This window comes from Ipomoea triloba, chromosome 1, assembly GCF_003576645.1.
Source record: "Ipomoea triloba cultivar NCNSP0323 chromosome 1, ASM357664v1".
Taxonomy (NCBI): domain Eukaryota; kingdom Viridiplantae; phylum Streptophyta; class Magnoliopsida; order Solanales; family Convolvulaceae; genus Ipomoea; species Ipomoea triloba.
The window spans coordinates 35,326,718-35,344,920 of NC_044916.1; the positions used below are offsets into that span (position 1 = coordinate 35,326,718).

General features: G+C 41.4%; 2 protein-coding genes across 2 annotated transcripts; one reads left to right on the forward strand and one right to left on the reverse strand.

Annotated features, from left to right (window-relative positions):
* Positions 1 to 10,264: 10,264 nt before the first annotated feature.
* LOC116013114 (protein DETOXIFICATION 27-like) lies at positions 10,265 to 11,570 on the reverse strand. Its single transcript, XM_031252771.1, has 2 exons — positions 11,283 to 11,570; positions 10,265 to 10,627 (listed from the first exon to the last, which is right to left on the reverse strand). Exons 1-2 carry the CDS (start codon positions 11,538 to 11,540, stop codon positions 10,265 to 10,267), a joined length of 621 nt encoding a protein of 206 aa, XP_031108631.1. The 5' UTR covers positions 11,541 to 11,570.
* Positions 11,571 to 11,878: 308 nt separating this feature from the next.
* On the forward strand, positions 11,879 to 12,811 carry LOC116013119. The gene has a single exon (XM_031252777.1). The coding sequence runs from the start codon at positions 11,879 to 11,881 to the stop codon at positions 12,809 to 12,811; it is 933 nt and encodes a 310-aa protein (XP_031108637.1).
* The last annotated feature ends 5,392 nt before the right edge of the window (positions 12,812 to 18,203 follow it).

Below are 18,203 nucleotides of genomic sequence, written 5' to 3' on the forward strand. Positions count from 1 at the left end.
CACAAAAATGATGATGGCCGAAAGCATGCTGCAGTCCACCATCCTGATTTTATGCCATGTTTTCTTCTTGCTTTTGCTTTATGCTTTTTGACTCCACTTTTCACCCCATGATTCCCTCTTCTTTTTGTCTTCATCACAAACCATCCACCAACACCACTTCATATGCCACTTTTGGCCTAACAAACAATTAAGTGGCAATTAATTATACATATACACAACAAGATTAATAATGTCACATCCCTAATATTAATAAAATGCTCAATTTATCAATTCTTCATCAACTTATGTTAAATTGCAATTATTTATCTCAATGAAAGATAATCAATATTATTATGAACATAATACTAATATTTAGTGATAGAAATGAATTTAAATATGGAGTAAAAATATGATCAAATATGCACTTATCATATATATAGGTGTGTATGAACAGAACCAAAAACATAGAAGTTTTTCTTCATTTTCCAGTCCTGGTCACTTGTCTCTAATTTCTATCCTAAAATTCTGTTTTGACATGGTATCAGAGCCAAAATCCTGAGATAATCCTTGTGCCTTGTTTCTTGTCTTGGTCTAAGATCGTAGTGTTTTTTTTGTGATCTTGTATCACTCATAGCCAAAATCCTGAGATAATCCTTGTGTCTTGTTCCTTGTCTTGCACTCTTGCTCCAAGATCGTAGTATTTTCTTTGCATCACTCGTAGCTTACTATCCTAGTTTCTTGGACCTATTCTTGTTTCTGATCGAATCATGTCTTTGGAAAGATCTGAAAATTTTATTGTTCGATTGAATGGCAAAAATTATTCTGCCTGGGCATTCCAATTTGAGCTCTTTGTCAAGGGAAAAGAATTATGGAGTCATATCAATGGGAGTGATTCTGCACCTGACAAAGAAAATGAGAAGGAGAAATATGCAAAATGGGAGGTGAAGGATGCTCAGATTATGTCCTGGATTCTTGGAAGTGTGGAACCCTCCATACTTATCAATCTCAAGCTTCTTGGAAGTGTGGAACCCTCCATACTTATCAATCTCAAGCCTTATAAGACCTCTAGAGGAATGTGGGATTACTTGAAGAAAGTTTACAACCAAAACAACTCAGCACGAAGGTTTCAATTGAAAGTTTACAACCAAAACAACTCAGCACGAAGGTTTCAATTAGAGCTCGAGTTGGGACAACTCAGTCAAGGGAGTATGTCAATCCAAGAATTTTATTCTTCCTTTGAAACTCTTTGGGTTGAATACACTGATATTGTCTATGCAAATGTTCCTCCTGAAGGACTATCTGCTGTACAAAGTGTCCATGAAACCAGCAAACGTGATCAGTTTCTAATGAAGTTAAGGGGGGAGTTTGAAACAATCAGGTCTAACCTGATGAATAGACAGTTAGTTCCTTCAATGGATATTTGTTTAGGGGAGCTTCTCAGGGAAGAACAACGGCTCACTACACTGGCTGTCTTGGAGCAGAAAGCTCAAAATTCTGCTCCAATTCCGGTTGCCTACGCTGCCCAAAGGAGACCTAACGGAGGCAGAGATATGACTAATGTCCAGTGTTATAGTTGCAAGAATTTTGGTCACTTTGCCACTAATTGTACTAAAAAATTCTGCAATTATTGTAAGAAAGCAGGGCATATCATCAAAGAGTGTTCCATTCGGCCTCCAAAGAAACATGAAACTGCCTACAATGTCTCAGTTGGTCCCTCTACTGCCTCCAATGCTGGTCAGTCTACTATTACTCCTGAAATGGTCCAACAAATGATAGTTTCTGCCCTATCAGCCTTTGGTCTTTCAGGTAACAATAATTCTGATTCTAAGCCTTGGTATTTTGATTCCGGTGCTTCCCATCACATGACCAACACTGCCTTGCCTTTAAAAAATGTTCAAAAGTATAGTGGAGATCTTCAGATTCATACAGCAGATGGAAATTCCTTACCTATCACAGCTGTTGGTGATATTTCAGCTTCTTTAAATAATGTTTTTGTGTCTCCTAAGCTGTCTACTAATCTTATATCTGTCGGACAATTAGTTGACAGTAATTGCACCGTTCAATTTTCAAAATCTGGTTGTTTTGTGCAGGATCAAGTGTCCGGGAAAATGATCGCGAAGGGGCCTAAAGTGGGACGTCTTTTTCCCTTGTTTTTGTTTCCCCCTCCAGTGTCAAATTATGTTGCTTGTAATGCTGTCCAAAGTAATAATCAGGTGTGGCATAGACGTTTAGGACATCCTAATTCTCATGTACTTCGAATCTTGCTTAAATCTGGTTTACTTGGGAATAAAAACCTTTCTTCTAATGATGATGTTGTTGATTGTGCATCCTGTAAACTTGGAAAAAGCAAAACTCTTCCTTTTCCACGACATCAAACCCATACCACCAAACCTTTTGAACTCGTGCATACTGATGTATGGGGTATTGCAACCGTAATCTCTCATGAACATTACAAATACTTTGTGACATTTATTGATGATTTCACTCGTTTTACTTGGGTATATTTTCTTAGGACTAACAGTGAGGTTTTCTCTGTGTTCAAGGTCTTTCTTGCTTTAATTGAAACACAGTTTTCTGCTAAAATCAGAATCTTACAGTCTGATTCGGGTGGGGAATATATGTCAAGTGAGTTTCAAGTTTTTCTTCAAAGTCATGGGATCATTTCTCAGCGTTCTTGTCCTTTCACTCCACAACAAAACGGTGTGGCTGAAAGAAAGAACCGCCATCTTCTTGATGTTGTTCGCACTCTTCTAATTGAGTCTTGCGTTCCTCCTCAATTTTGGTGCGAAGCTTTAGCTACTGCAATTTATTTAATTAATAGATTACCACCCCCTAACTTGAACAATAATTCACCTTATTTTTATTTATTTGGACATGCACCAAATTATTCCAATCTTCATGTTTTTGGATGTGTTTGTTTTGTGCATCTTCCTACACATGAGAGGAATAAACTTACTGCCCAATCTGTTAAGTGTGCTTTCTTAGGTTATGCTGGAACGCAAAAAGGATTTCTTTGCTATGATCCTCATGCCCGACGAACTCGTGTCTCTAGGAATGTCATTTTCTTTGAAAATCAGTCTTTCTTTAGCACTCAACAGACTTCAGAACTCCCTTCTCTATCTACTTTACCACATTTCTCTGCATCACCAACACCTGTACATCAGTTCAAATCTGATTGTGTTTATCATAGACGCACTTCTCCTGCTTCTGATCCTCTTACAGGTCTCACTTCGGCTCCTTCACATCAACCTGCGACAACTGATTCTGTTCTACCCAGTTCTATTGATCCCCCTCCTCTTCGTAGAAGCTCTAGACCTCACAAACCCGTTGAAAGGTATGGTTTTTCAAGCCCTATGGCTATGTCTACTGTGTTATCTTCTATCTCTATCCCCACTTGTTATAAAAAGGCTATGGAACATAAGTGTTGGCAACAAGCAATGGAAGAAGAACTTCAAGCACTTGAAGAAAATCATACTTGGGACATTGTTTCGTGTCCCCCAAGTGTTAAGCCCATTGGTAGCAAGTGGGTCTATACTGTGAAACTCAAGTCTGATGGCTCCTTGGATCGATATAAAGCTCGTTTGGTCGCTCTTGGAAATAAACAAGAATATGGTCTCGACTACGAAGAAACATTTGCACCAGTTGCTAAGATGACCACGGTGAGAACCATACTTGCTATTGCTTCCTCTCAGTCTTGGGCTTTACATCAGATGGATGTAAAAAATGCCTTCTTGAATGGGGACCTTAAGGAAGAGATTTACATGAAGCTTCCACCCGGGATGTCAATGACAGGTGCACATGAGGTTTGCAAGCTAAGACGTTCCTTGTATGGTTTAAAACAGGCACCTAGGGCCTGGTTTGAGAAGTTTCGCAACACTCTTCTCAATTTTTCCTTCACACAAAGTCAATATGATTCTTCACTCTTCTTTCACAAGACAACCACCGGTATGATCTTTCTCTTAGTATATGTTGATGATATTATCATCACCGGTAATGATAATGGGCTGATCACTAAGCTTCGAAATATGCTGTCTTGTACATTTAAAATGAAAGATCTTGGGCACCTAACATATTTTTTAGGGCTGGGAGTTCACTATGGAGATCATGGTTTCCTCCTAAACCAACATAAATATATTCAAGATCTCATTGAGCTGGCTGGTTTACAGAATGCTACTGCTGTTGATACACCAATGGAGGTGAATGTTAAATACCGGAGAGATGAAGGCGACCTTTTGCCCGATCCTTTTTTGTATAGGCAGCTTGTTGGTAGTCTTATCTACCTAACGATTATGTTGAAATATTTCATATTTTGGACAGCAGACCAGCAGCCGTTTAGGCAGCAGACCAGCAGCCTTATTTATGTTTTATTATTATGTTAGTGCAATGTTAGGCAGCACCATTTGTCAGTCAACAACATGTTAGGCAGCAGCCTTATTTGGTTTGTTAGGCAGCAGTTTCTTTTAGACTTTTTAGTGCAGAATTGTCTTTCACTCATGTGTATAAATAGAGATGTATTAGTTAGCATGAGAAATAACAGTTTAAGAATTTTTTCTCCCTTCAATTCCTTAACATGGTATCAGAGCCATGTCCTTTGGCCTGATTTTCTTCTTCTTTCTTCGTATGAACAGTAAATTACTGTTCATCCGAACTGAAAAATTCAAACACAGCTTCCCAATATAAGTTTTTCATAAATTTGAAGATATAGTGTCATTCTAGAAGCTCAGGATTCTTGTATTTTGTTGGAGTCACTCCAAACTGACTCCAAACTGCTGCTACACACTTTTTTCGGCAAACTTTTTCAGTAAAGTTTTCAGATCGGTCTATCCCTTTGCTGAGACACTATCCTGATTTTCTCACATTTGATTTATCAATATGGCAGATGAGGAAATTATTGATAGTGTCCAAAATACTCCTCTTCCAGTCCAACCTTCTCTCCAAGTTCAACCTAAATCTCTCCAAGTTCAACCTAAAGTCTACGTTCCAAATCTTTCTGGGAGTTTAACTATCACCAGTGAAAGACTCATTGGTTCCCAAAATTATCAAGATTGGGCATCAGCAGTAGAACTATGGTTTATGGGTCAAGGAGTGGTTGACCACCTCACTACTACAGCAGAAGAAATTCAGCATGAAAAGGATATTTGGAAGAGAGTTGATGCTCAACTTTGCAGTCTATTATGGCAATCTCTTGCCCCGGATTTAATCCCCATGTTTAGACCTTTCAGAACCTGTTTTTCTGTATGGAAACAGGCTCAATCTCTTTATACAAACGACATCTCTCGTTTTTATTTCATTGTCAGTGAAATACTAAGTGTCAAGAAGTCAGAAATGTCCATGGAAAAATTTTTGGGGAAAATCCAAGGACTCATGGCTGAATTCAACAAACTCATGCCTATTGGAGGATCACCTGAAGAGCAACTTACTCAACGAGACAAGTTTTTTGTTGTTCTCACACTTGCCAAACTTGAACCAGAATTTGAGCAAGTTCGAAATAGTATACTTGGAGATGGAGCTGTTCCAAATACCAAAGAAATGTTCAAAAGACTTCTTCAAGTCTCCTCCATCCATAGAGGGAACACATCAATCCTTGTCGATCATTCTGCTCTCACTACTCAAAGTTACAATAGAGGAAGAGGTCGAGGAAGCAATCGAGGTGGCCGAGGCGGAGGACGAAATTCTACCCGTTTTTGTGACTTCTGTAACAAACAAGGGCACACTCGTGAGGTTTGCTGGAAACTTCATGGAAAACCAACTATGGTGAATATAGCTCAGTCTGCGAATTCAGATACACAAGTTATCTCAAAGGATGAGTATGCAGAATTCTTGCAATTAAAGGCCGCCAAAACAACCATTTCTCCAGACAGCACCAACATTGCTCTTGCTTCACAATCAAACTCTGTTTGGTTTTTGGACTCCGGGGCCACCGATCACATATCTGGTAATCCCTCGTTTTTCTCCAAAATTGATTTCTCTGATTCTCTTCCATCTGTTACCTTTGGTGATGGATCAAAAGGGAAAGCTAAGGGAATTGGAAAAGTCACTATCCATTCTTTTTCTCTAGAACATGTTCTTTACATTCCCGGTTGTCCTTTCAACTTGATTTCAATCCATCAGCTTACTCACTCTCTTAATTGCCTTGTTACCTTTTCTTCTGATTCCGTGGTTATTCAGGACCGACAAACAAGGGAAATGCTTGGTACGGGACATGAATCACAAGGACTCTACCATCTTTTAGGCTCTACCAATACCAACACAGCTTGCGCCGCTACTGTTTCACCTCTCCTTAGCCATTGTCGCCTTGGGCATCCCAATATTAATAAATTAAAACAACTTGTTCCTGGCTTGTCAGATTTAAAGAACATAGAATGTGAGTCTTGTCAACTTGGGAAACACTCAAGAGCCTCATATCCTAGTAGAGTGAATAGAAGGGCCAGTACACCTTTTTCTTTAGTTCACTCTAATGTTTGGGGACCATGTCGTGTTTCAACCACCTTAGGGTTCTTGTATTTTGTCGTTTTCATTGATGATTTTTCTCGATGCAGTTGGGTCTTTCTAATGAAAAACCGTTTTGAACTATTTGATGTGTTCAAAACATTCTACAATGAAGTCATGAATCAATTTGGAGTTTCTCTCAAAGTTCTACGAAGTGACAATGCCAGAGAATATTTCTCTGACTCTTTTACTTCTTTTTTTTTCCACACATGGAATACTTCATGAATCTTCATGTGCTAGGACCCCTCAGCAAAATGGAGTTGCTGAACGGAAGATACGTCATCTTGTTGACACAGCCCGCACTTTGCTCATTCATCACAAGGTTCCTAAAAGATTTTGGGGAGATGCTATACTTCACTCCTGTCACCTCATAAATCGAATTCCATCTTCTGTGTTACAAGGGAAAATTCCTCTTAATCTTTTACTCCCACAGGAACCTCTCCACAAACTTCCATTACGAATTTTCAGGTGTACCTGCTTCGTCCATGACTCCACCCCAGGACGAGACAAACTTGATGCCAAGGCCATAAAATGTGTGTTCATTGGGTACTCTCGCCTCCAAAAAGGTTTTAGGTGTTATTGTCCTAAAACACATCGTTTCTATACTTCCTTTGATGTCACATTTTTTGAAACTACACCTTTTTTCTCCTCCACTCCAGTTGATGAATCTGATTTTTTATGGGAACCACTTGAAGCCACAGAAATTCTTCCTGTTCCTAATTTCACAGAGTCTGTGTCTCCCAATATAGCTGAAACAACTGCACCAATGTCAACCATACAAGAAAGACGGAACTCACCTTTCTTGTATACCTACCAGCGGCGCAATCGTCAAGGTTTTCAAGAGGATGAATGCTTGGTTGATTCATGTCCCACACCAGCGTTGCCCACTGATACGGCCCAAAATATCATAACAGATTCTCCCATTGCCAGTCGAGTAGGTAACAGATCTACTCGAAATCCTTATCCTATCTATAATTTCCTTTCACATAAACGTTTGTCTCCATCATATTGTGCCTTCATTACTAGTTTGTCAACTGTTTTTGTTCCAAACAATGTCAAGGAAGCATTAACTCATCCAGGGTGGACTCAGGCAATGGTTGATGAAATGGAAGCACTCCATTCTTCTGGAACTTGGGAGTTAGTACCTTTACCTCCAGGTAAATCTGTGGTTGGTTGTAGATGGGTATATAATGTGAAAGTTGGTCCAGATGGACAAATTGATAGACTTAAAGCTCGACTTGTTGCTAAAGGATACACACAAGTTTTTGGCATTGATTACACGGACACCTTCTCACCGGTAGCCAAGATTACTTCTATCCGCCTCTTATTCTCAATTGCAGCCAATCGTCATTGGCCACTGTATCAGTTGGATATAAAGAATGCATTCTTACATGGTGATTTGAATGAGGAAGTATATATGGAGCAACCCCCTGGATTTGTGGCTAAGACAGGAGCTAATCTTGTTTGCCGTCTTAAACGCTCTCTATATGGGTTGAAGCAATCTCCACGTGCCTGGTTTGGGAGATTTAGAGATGTTGTCCAACGATTTGGCATGATTCAAAGCAAAGCCGATCACTCTGTCTTCTATAAACACACACTTGGACAAAGCATATATCTTGTTGTTTATGTTGATGATATTGTCATTACAGGGAATGACAGTGAAGGAATAAATCAGCTTAAGAAACATCTGTTTCAACATTTTGAGACAAAAGATCTTGGAAAATTGAAGTATTTTCTTGGAATTGAAGTTGCTCAATCCGAGCAAGGTATCTATGTGTCTCAACGGAAATACGTTTTGGATATTCTTGAAGAAACAGGAATGACAAGTTGTAAACCAATTGACACACCTATGGATCCAAATGTCAAACTTCTTCCAAGACAGGGGGAGCTCTTATCCGATCCAAGCAAGTATCGAAGATTAGTTGGTAAGCTACTATACTTAACTATCACTCGGCCAGATATCTCTTTTGCTGTAAGTGTAGTTAGCCAATTTTTGCAAGAGCCATGTCAAAGTCATTGGGATGCAGCCATCAGAATATTGAGGTATGTGAAAAGATCTCCAGGTACAGGATTGCTCTACAAAGATCATGGACACACAGAAATTGTTGGCTATACAGATGCAGATTGGGCTGGATGCCCATGGGATAGGAGATCAACATCAGGATATTGTGTTCTATTTGGAGGTAATCTTGTTTCTTGGAAAAGTAAGAAACAAAATGTAGTTGCACGCTCAAGCGCAGAAGCAGAATACCGAGCAATGGCACTTGGAATATGTGAGCTAATTTGGGTTAAGCAACATCTTATAGAACTCAAATTCTATAAGCCCAGTCCCATGAAATTAATTTGTGATAATCAAGCAGCGCTGCACATTGCATCTAATCCTGTTTTTCATGAAAGAACCAAACATATTGAGGTTGATTGTCATTTTATACGAGAGAAGGTTGCATCCGGAGATATTGTTACCACTTTTGTTGGGTCAAATGATCAACTTGCTGATGTTCTCACCAAATCTCTCCGTGGACCTAGGATTGAGTTCATTTCTAGCAAGCTAGGAGCATTTGATTTATATGCTCCAGCTTGAGGGGGAGTGTTGAAATATTTCATATTTTGGACAGCAGACCAGCAGCCGTTTAGGCAGCAGACCAGCAGCCTTATTTATGTTTTATTATTATGTTAGTGCAATGTTAGGCAGCACCATTTGTCAGTCAACAACATGTTAGGCAGCAGCCTTATTTGGTTTGTTAGGCAGCAGTTTCTTTTAGACTTTTTAGTGCAGAATTGTCTTTCACTCATGTGTATAAATAGAGATGTATTAGTTAGCATGAGAAATAACAGTTTAAGAATTTTTTCTCCCTTCAATTCCTTAACAGATTACAAGGCCCGATATCTCCTATGCTGTTCATATAGCCAGCAAATTCATGCACTCACCTCGACATCTTCATCTTGCTGCAGTTCGTCGCATAATTCGATATTTAATTGGGTCACCTACACGTGGGTTATTCTTTCCCAAACAATCTGCTCTTCCTTTGACTGCATATAGTGATGCAGATTGGGCTGGCTGTCCAGATACTAGGAAGTCTATCACTGGATGGTGTGTTTTTCTTGGAGATGCCTTGATTTCTTGGAAGTGTAAGAAGCAAGAGAGTGTTTCTAAATCCTCTACAGAAGCCGAGTATAGAGCAATGTCTGCTGCCTGCTCAGAAATTGTGTGGTTGCGTGGTCTTCTTTCTGAACTTGGATTTCCTCCAAATGGTCCTACTCCACTTCACGGTGATAATACAAGTGCTATTCAAATTGCAGCAAATCCCGTATATCATGAACGCACGAAACACATAGAAGTCGATTGTCATTACATCCGGGAGGCATTTACACTAGGTGTTATCACTCTGCCTCATCTCACTACTGATCTTCAAGTGGCTGATGTATTTACAAAGGCTTTAACACGCCAAAGACACAAGTTTCTAAGTAGCAAATTGATGTTGATGGACTTACACACATCAATTTGAGGGGGGATGTCAATATGAGGATATATTAAAATAATGGTGGCAGAATTTCAGTAGTGCTGTGCAGCAGATAACAGTAGTGCTGTGCAGACAGCAGTAGTGGTGTGCAGACTGGAGTAGTGCTGTGCAGAATAAGTGTATAAACTATTAGTTAGGTGGCAGAATTTCAGGGTGTATAAACTGTTAGTTAGGTGGCAGAATTTCAGGATTTGTTTTCTTACATTGAATGTATATATAGGTGTGTATGAACAGAACCAAAAACATAGAAGTTTTTCTTCATTTTCCAGTCCTGGTCACTTGTCTCTAATTTCTATCCTAAAATTCTGTTTTGACAGAACAAGCACCCCTCCACAAATCCAAGCAATCACCCAAGTCTTTAGTTGGCACTGCAAGAACCTCATGAATGAAAACTGAACCGGAAAGCTCAAGTGCTTTGGAATTAGCCATATCGCCACCTTCCCAGTCAGTTCAGCCACGTCATCCGGCTGACCTAAAAACTTCACTATAGGTGACGCAAATATAAAAAGTGGCAACATAACAATAGCGCCCAAAGACAGCACAATCCATGAACGCTGCAAGTAAACGCCCAACATATGATACTGTTTTGCTCCATAAGCCTGGCCACACAAAGTCTCCAGTGCACTCGCCATCCCAAGCTGGTTAATTGGCATATTGTGCTGTCTTTGGGCGCTATTGTTATGTTGCCACCCCAAGCTGGTTATACATCTGTCCCCAAATGAATAACAAATTTATATTACAAGTTTTTAGATGAAAATTCCTCTCTACTACATTCAATTTTTTTTTTTGAGTGGCGAGGAAAGCTCACAGCCACTACCCGAAGTCATGCATTGAGTAAATCTCACCCAGTGACCCTAACCGTCAAAGGACCACAAAAAGAAAAATTAGCCTAAGTTGCCCATATAGCTGCCCAGAAATCGAACTTATAACCTTGAGATTACCAAATCAACTGCTTGGGGTTGCTCCCTACATTCAATTTCTTACTATCTACTAGGAATCACAATTTCTAGATAAAGACATACTCTGATCTTTAGATATGAACCATGAATTGAAGTATATCAATCATCCTAGGTTAATAAATTATTAACATTGCATCACCCTCAGAGAATTGTGAGCTCACATAAAAGATTCTTGGCATTAATTACAAGAAAAAGTTATCCCAATACGTTCAAATCATGAAATGATCACACACTTCAATATATCAAACAGGCAACAGGCAACAATTAAAGTGTTCAGCTCATGAAAAGAATTAAAGAAATGGGGTTTAGGACAGACGACAGTGAAACATCATACCAAGAAGCCGAAGGTGATGCCTATGAGAAGAGTGGTGACGAGGGTGATTGCGGCGAGGTCGCGGTCACCGAGGTGGCCGGCGAATGATTGGGTGATGACGGTGAGAGAAAACATGGCGAGGCGGCTGAAGATGGTGGGCCCGGCTACGTGCCAGATCTTCTTCGACTCTGCCCATGTTTGTTTCACCAGGTTTGCTTCTTCTGCTTCTTCTTCCTGTCCACTGGAAGTTGATGGAAGTAACAGAGGTTCGTACTTCATATCTTGGAAACCGCTCAACTCTGCAACATCTTTTTGTGGAATGTGGACTATGGATCTATGTTGCTCCTAATTTAGATTTTTTTTTTTAAAATATAATATTAATAAATAGATTTTTTAATGAATACTCCGTAGTATAATTTTGTTAAGTATAGATTTTTTTTACTATTCATTATTCTTTACAAAATAGTATTTCTTCTATACTTTATCATATATTTTCAGTCTAAATAATTTAAGTTCCAACCATCAAAGTTAGAACTTAATGACCCATTTGAAATAGATTAATTAATACTTTAAAAAAAATCTGGGAAAACTTGTAACTGCTTTGTGAGCTAATTCACATGGTATTTCAGTCTCATAAAATTGCAAAATTTTTCGAACCAGTTGGGGTAGGTGGTGACGGGGCTGAGACGGCGGAGAGGGAAACCTGGGCGGTTGTCGGCCGTTTTTTGACAAGCAAGCTCATTAAGCTGGAGTATATGCGTCAAGTTCTCGCATCTGTTTGGCAACCGGTGAAGGGGGTGACGGTATCCGAGATTCAGCCGAACCTGTTTCTGTTTGTGTTCTACCACATCACGGACATGCAGCACGTTCTCACCAAAGGACCTTGGTCTTTCGAAAACAATTCGCTGGTGTGTCGGCAAGTTCATGATGGTGTTCTCCCGATCGATGTGGCGTTGGATTCGCTTGATATGTGGGTTCAACTCCATGATCTTCCCATGGGGTATACGTCCGATGCAGTCTTGGAACAAATTGGAAATTTCATGGAAACTTTTGTCAAGTGCGATGACCGTTTCGCTGGAGTTCCTTGGCGCAGTTTCTATCGAGTTAGGGTGTCAATCCCTGTGAGCAAACCTCTTAAGCGCCGAATGCGACTGGTGAAACGTGACAAATCGACGTGTTGGGTAACTTTTAAGTATGAGAGGCTTCATAATTTCTGCTTCTGTTGTGGCTTACTAGGGCACTCTTATAAATTCTGTCTAAAAGTCAGGGAGTCGCCTCTTACAGTTGCTCAATATCCTTATGATGCTGGAATGCGAGCAGGAGGAGCCCGCGGACCCCGTGCGGTTGGGGAGAGTTGGCTGGTTCCGGCGGTGGGGCAGTCTCGGTGTGAGGGTGCTGCGGACAGTGACGAGCATGTGGTGACGCCTCCCGTCGCTCCTGCTGATGTTCGGTCCAGTGAGGAGGACGTCGCTGTAGTGGTAGTTACGAAAAGAAGAAGGGAGGGTTCGGGGGTGGTGGGAGACGGCAGGGTATTGCGGGTGATGTTGTAATGACTGAAGTTTCAAAAAACTTGTCACAGGCGGGTTCTGGTTCCCAAGCCCGCCCGTCATCATGAGTACCATTAGCTGGAACTGTCGTGGCTTGGGCAATCCACGCACAGTTCGCGAACTTGTAGGCCTGGTGTCTACCAAGAAGCCCGATTTTGTCTTCCTCATGGAAACCAAGGTGGGGAGGATACATGCTGAGCGGTTGCGAGTCAAACTTGGTTTTGAAGGGTTGTTCTATGTTGATAGTGTTGGTTTGGGTGGTGGTTTGGCCTTGTTGTGGAGGAAGAATAATACAGCTAGATTGCTAAGTTTTTCGAAGAATCATGTAGATGTGGAAGTGTGCATTGCTGGGTTGGGCACGTGGCGCCTGACTGGTTTTTATGGCTTTCCGGAGCGGGGTCGCAGGGCTGAATCGTGGGATCTCTTGAGATCGCTGGCAACCAGGTCCTCTCTCCCGTGGGTGGTTCTTGGTGATTTTAATGATCTACTTTATCAGCACGAGAAGCGCGGTGGGAACCCGCACCCGAATAATCTTTTGCACGGCTTTGGTGATGCAGTATCTCATTGTGGTCTGGCACAGCTACCATTACAGGGCTACCAGTTCACTTGGGAGCGGGGGAAGGGCACTGTGAATTGGTTGGAGGAGAAGCTTGACAAAGTCCTCGCAGGGGCTGATTGGTGCCATTTGTTACCTTCGGCGTCTGTATCTAATATCTTGACCCGTACCTCCGATCATTCTGCCCTCTATCTCGGGCTCACGGATGTACGGTCAAGGCATGGGAGGGTATGCAGGAAGTTCAGATTTGAGATGGCTTGGTTGCTTGACGAGGGGTGTAGGCAACAGGTGGCGGGAGCTTGGGAGGAAGGCAGGGAGGGTGGTTTGCTCAAATGTATTGAACATTGTGGTGATCGTCTTCTGCACTGGGGGGGCGATCAGTTCCATAAGTTCGGTAAACGGATGAAGGCCCTCAGGAGAGAGCAGATACAACTGAAAGGGCTCACGGATCCTCCTTCTCTAGTTGAGTTCCAGCGTATTGAAACTGAGTTGTGTTGTCTGGAAGCTCAGGAGGATGCCTTTTGGAAACAACGGGCGAAGCAGCATTGGTTGAGGGGAGCTGATGCCAATACCAAGTTCTTCCACAGGTACGCTTCCGCACGGAAGAAGAAAAACACCCTTTCTAGACTAAAGAATAATGTTGGGGTCTGGGTGGAGGGTGAGGGCCTGAACTCTGTTGTGTTAGATTATTTTGATGATATATTCTCTTCGAATGTTATTTCCACTCCTGCGGAGGATTTCTTTGCTTCTGTCACCCCCGTGTCTCTTATAATCAAAACGTGTCGCTTCTGAGGCCTTTTGAGGCGGATGAGGTTAAGTCTGCATTATTTTCTATGTTCCCGGATAAAGCCCCTGGTCCTGATGGGATGAATCCAGGATTTTATCAGCAGTTTTGGGATATAGTAGGGGAGGATGTGACAACCTTTGTGATCAATTGTTTATCTACTTGTTCCTTCCCTGAGGGGTTAAATGATACTAATGTTGTACTAATCCCGAAAAAGTCTGCCCCGGAGTTGGTGTCTGATCTTCGCCCTATCGCCCTTTGCAATGTGGTTTACAAAATCATGGCAAATGTGGTGGCTAACAGGCTTAAGCCGTTGCTAGGGGATGTGATCTCTGAATCCCAAAGTGCTTTTATTCCGGATAGGCTTATCACGGATAACATTCTTATAGCTGCGGAGGTGGGCCATTTTCTGAATAGAAAACAAACTGGTGTCGTGGGATGGAGTGCTCTAAAGTTCGATATGGCCAAGGCTTATGACCGTATGGAGTGGTCTTTCCTAGGCAGGATGTTGGAAGCTTTGGGGTTTGCAGTAGAATGGGTGAATTTGATTATGTTATGTGTCACCACAGTATCCTACAGTTTTCTGGTGAATGGGGAGAGCATTGGGAATGTAACTCCCTCTCGGGGCATCCGCCAGGGTGACCCACTATCACCATATTTGTTTATTATCTGTGCAGAGGGGCTTTCTTTGTTGCTCCAGCAAGCTGAGTCAAGGAGAGCAATACATGGCTGCAGGGTGGCTCGAGGAGCGCCTGCTATCTCACATCTGTTTTTTGCGGATGATAGTCTCCTATTTTTTTAAGGCTAATGGTCAGGAAGCTGGGGTAATCAAACAATGTCTCCAGGATTATGAGGAGATGTCCGGCCAGGCAGTAAACTTTCATAAATCCAGTGTATGTTTCAGCAGGAATACAGCAGTGGCGGATAGGGAGTTGGTGGTTGCGATTTTAGGTGTAACTTTGGCGCCTAATTTTGGAAAATATCTTGGTTTACCTTCTTTCATAGGTCGTGATAAAGAAATGGTGTTTTCATATATTGAGGACAAGATCAGACATAGAGTGTGCTCATGGAATAAGAGGTTGATTTCGAAGGCAGGCAAGGAGGTTCTACTCAAAAGTGTGGCACAGTCAATGCCCACTTTCTCTATGAGTGTCTTTCGGCTCCCTAACAGTGTTTGTTTATCTATAGAAAGAACTTTGAATCGCTATTGGTGGGGTTCAGGAGATAGTAGGGGAATTCATTGGAAGGCATGGGACCGGTTGTGTGTTCCTAAGAAGTTTGGGGGTTTGGGTTTTAAGGATCTAAAGGCTTTTAACCTGGCTATACTAGGCAAACAGGCCTGGCGATTTTTATCTAACCCGCAGTCTTTGGTGGCACGACTGTATAAAGCAAGATATTTCCCTAAGACCTCTTTTATTGATGCTTCTATTGGAGGGTGCCCAAGTTATTGCTGGCGCAGTATTATGGCTGCTCATGAGCTTGTTTGCTAAGGGGTCAGACGAAGAATTGGAAATGGGAATACAACACTCATTTGGGGACACCCTTGGCTGCCTGATGATCCTGGACCAATGGTTCACACTATTATGCCCCAACCCCTGCATGGTATGGTTCGTTGGTTTCAGGACTAATTGACCCAGCTACCAATACGTGGGATCAGGCAATTATTCAAGATATTTTTTCCCCTACCGATGTAACCGCATTTTGTGTATCCCTGTGAGCCCGGACCACGATGACTCATGGTTTTGGGGAGGGGACCCTATAGGCGTATTTGTGGGGAGTATACCCTTGCACCTGGATCTTTTGACAAATGGTTAACCCTTTGGAAGATTAAATCACCCCCTAAGTGGAGGTCTCTCCTATGGAGAGCCCTTTCAAATGTGCTCCCCATTGCTCCAAACTTGATTTTAAAGAGGGTTGATGTTGATCCAACATGCCCTATGTGTGGTCAACTTCATGAGAGCTTAATGCATACGTTTGTTTTGTGTGATTATTCAACTTTGGTTTGGCATGAATCTTCTATTCCAATACATAATTTGTGGGGGTCGATTTCTGTGCTTGGTTTTCTAATGCTATGGACTCTCTTCCACATGAACAGCTCCTTGTGGCAGTGGCGGTCCTATATTACCTATGGAAAGCGCGTAATATGGCGGTTTGGGACGGCTGCTTGCCTCCGCCGCGGAAGCTGTGGTCTATGGCGAATGCTGCAGTTCGGGCGTGGTGCGATGTACACGGCGATCACCAGATATCCACCACTGCTGTTGTACGATCAGGGACGTTGGGGGCTGCACCAGCGGTTCAAACCGAAGATCTTCCCTATCACTGCTATTTTGATGCTGGTTTTCAGTCAGCAACAAGGAAGGCTACAGTTGGTGCCATCTTGCTCTCGGCTGGAGGAGATTTCATGGCGGCGTTCAATGGCCCTCTCCACGATTGCTTCTCCCCCCTCATGGCCGAATCGTTAGCATGCAAGGAGGTTCTCTCTTGGATTCGGGGGCGTGGACTGGCTTCGGTGGCGCTACACACAGACTGTTCTACACTTCACCGGTTATTAACTACAGAACAGACCAATTTGCTGTCTTATGTTGCTTTTTCGATAGATGCCTCAAAGGCTATAATTTCATCGTTTACGTTTTGTTCGATCAGTGTAGTCCCAAGGTCTGCGAACCGAGGGGCGCACGTACTCACTAGCTTCCTTAGCTTATTCACAGACTAATTCTTTGTACTGGGATACTATCCCACCTGATTTTATCACGTCTTTGATTTAATGCAACTTGTTTGGTTGGTTTTCAAAAAAAAATTGCAAAATTTTCAGCTAATTCTCATTGGAACCAAATGTGGTGGTATAACGAGTGACGCAAGAGGAAAAGTGGTATATTCATGGCAGAGGGTAAATAACTTGTCATGGGCCTTCATAGTTGGATAATGGAGGGATGATGACCATGATTATAGGATAGGATATTCATGCCTTCATTTCTATAACAATCAGTAATAATTGTTCTTTAACAATTAGTTTCACTAAATTAATTATGTGGGCTAAATCACTAATTATCTTTTGGGTCATTGGACCTATACAATCACTAACAACATACATGTGTTTGATGTGGACTGTGGAGTACAATTGACATTAAATATCAAGTTTCAGAGGGAAAAAAAATCTGAATCTTAATTTGCAGATGGAGGATGAGGGAGGCGAATTGAAGTTAATAATTAATCCACAACTAATGTTAGGATTAGCTGGGATTGCGTGGACGAGGTGGAAGTCAATGAATTGAAGTTGCAGATCGAAGTTGGGATATGATGGCATGCACACGTATAGTGTAACGTAGCGTAGTGTGATTGTACGTACGTTAAGCTAGGAATGGAATTTCATGAGCTGGGCACCCACCCAGCATCTCAATATAATATAATGTTACACAAATTCCTACCAGATTTTGAGGCGTGCAAGCCGCCCAACAGCATAAGACTTCAAATTTTAGAGGACCCAATATTTATTTTTTACCTAGCTAATTATGAAATTAAAAAACAAAAAATTTATAATTAATCTTAAAAGACTCTAATGGAGAAATGGTAAAAATGTGTGTTTATAATAATATTTCATATTAAATATCAAGGGTTTGAATCCTCTCCAAATTATGTTTTTGGTAAGGGTCTCATTTATTTACAAGAACGTGAACACCAAAATCTGAAAACCCGCCCTGATGCTAAGCCTTCCATCTCAAACTGGTATAGTAGACAACTAAGTCAGGACAATAATAACTGGTTAGCTGGGAATATATGAAATTAGCCGTCAGGTGAAGGCAAAATGCATGACAACGATAAGCACTATACATAGAAAAACAATAATGTAATTAGAAGCTTAGCTTTTTGTATGTATCATTCATGGAATATAATCTATATATGCCGCATATATGCACCAAGTGTTAAGCTGTTGATCCGTCTTCAACTGCACAATTCAAGTCCAAAATTCAACACTACGCACTTAATTGGCATCATCAACATTATAATTGAACCTAAGGAAGTAATTAGGATTCAATTGGATTTCTAGCATTGCCAAA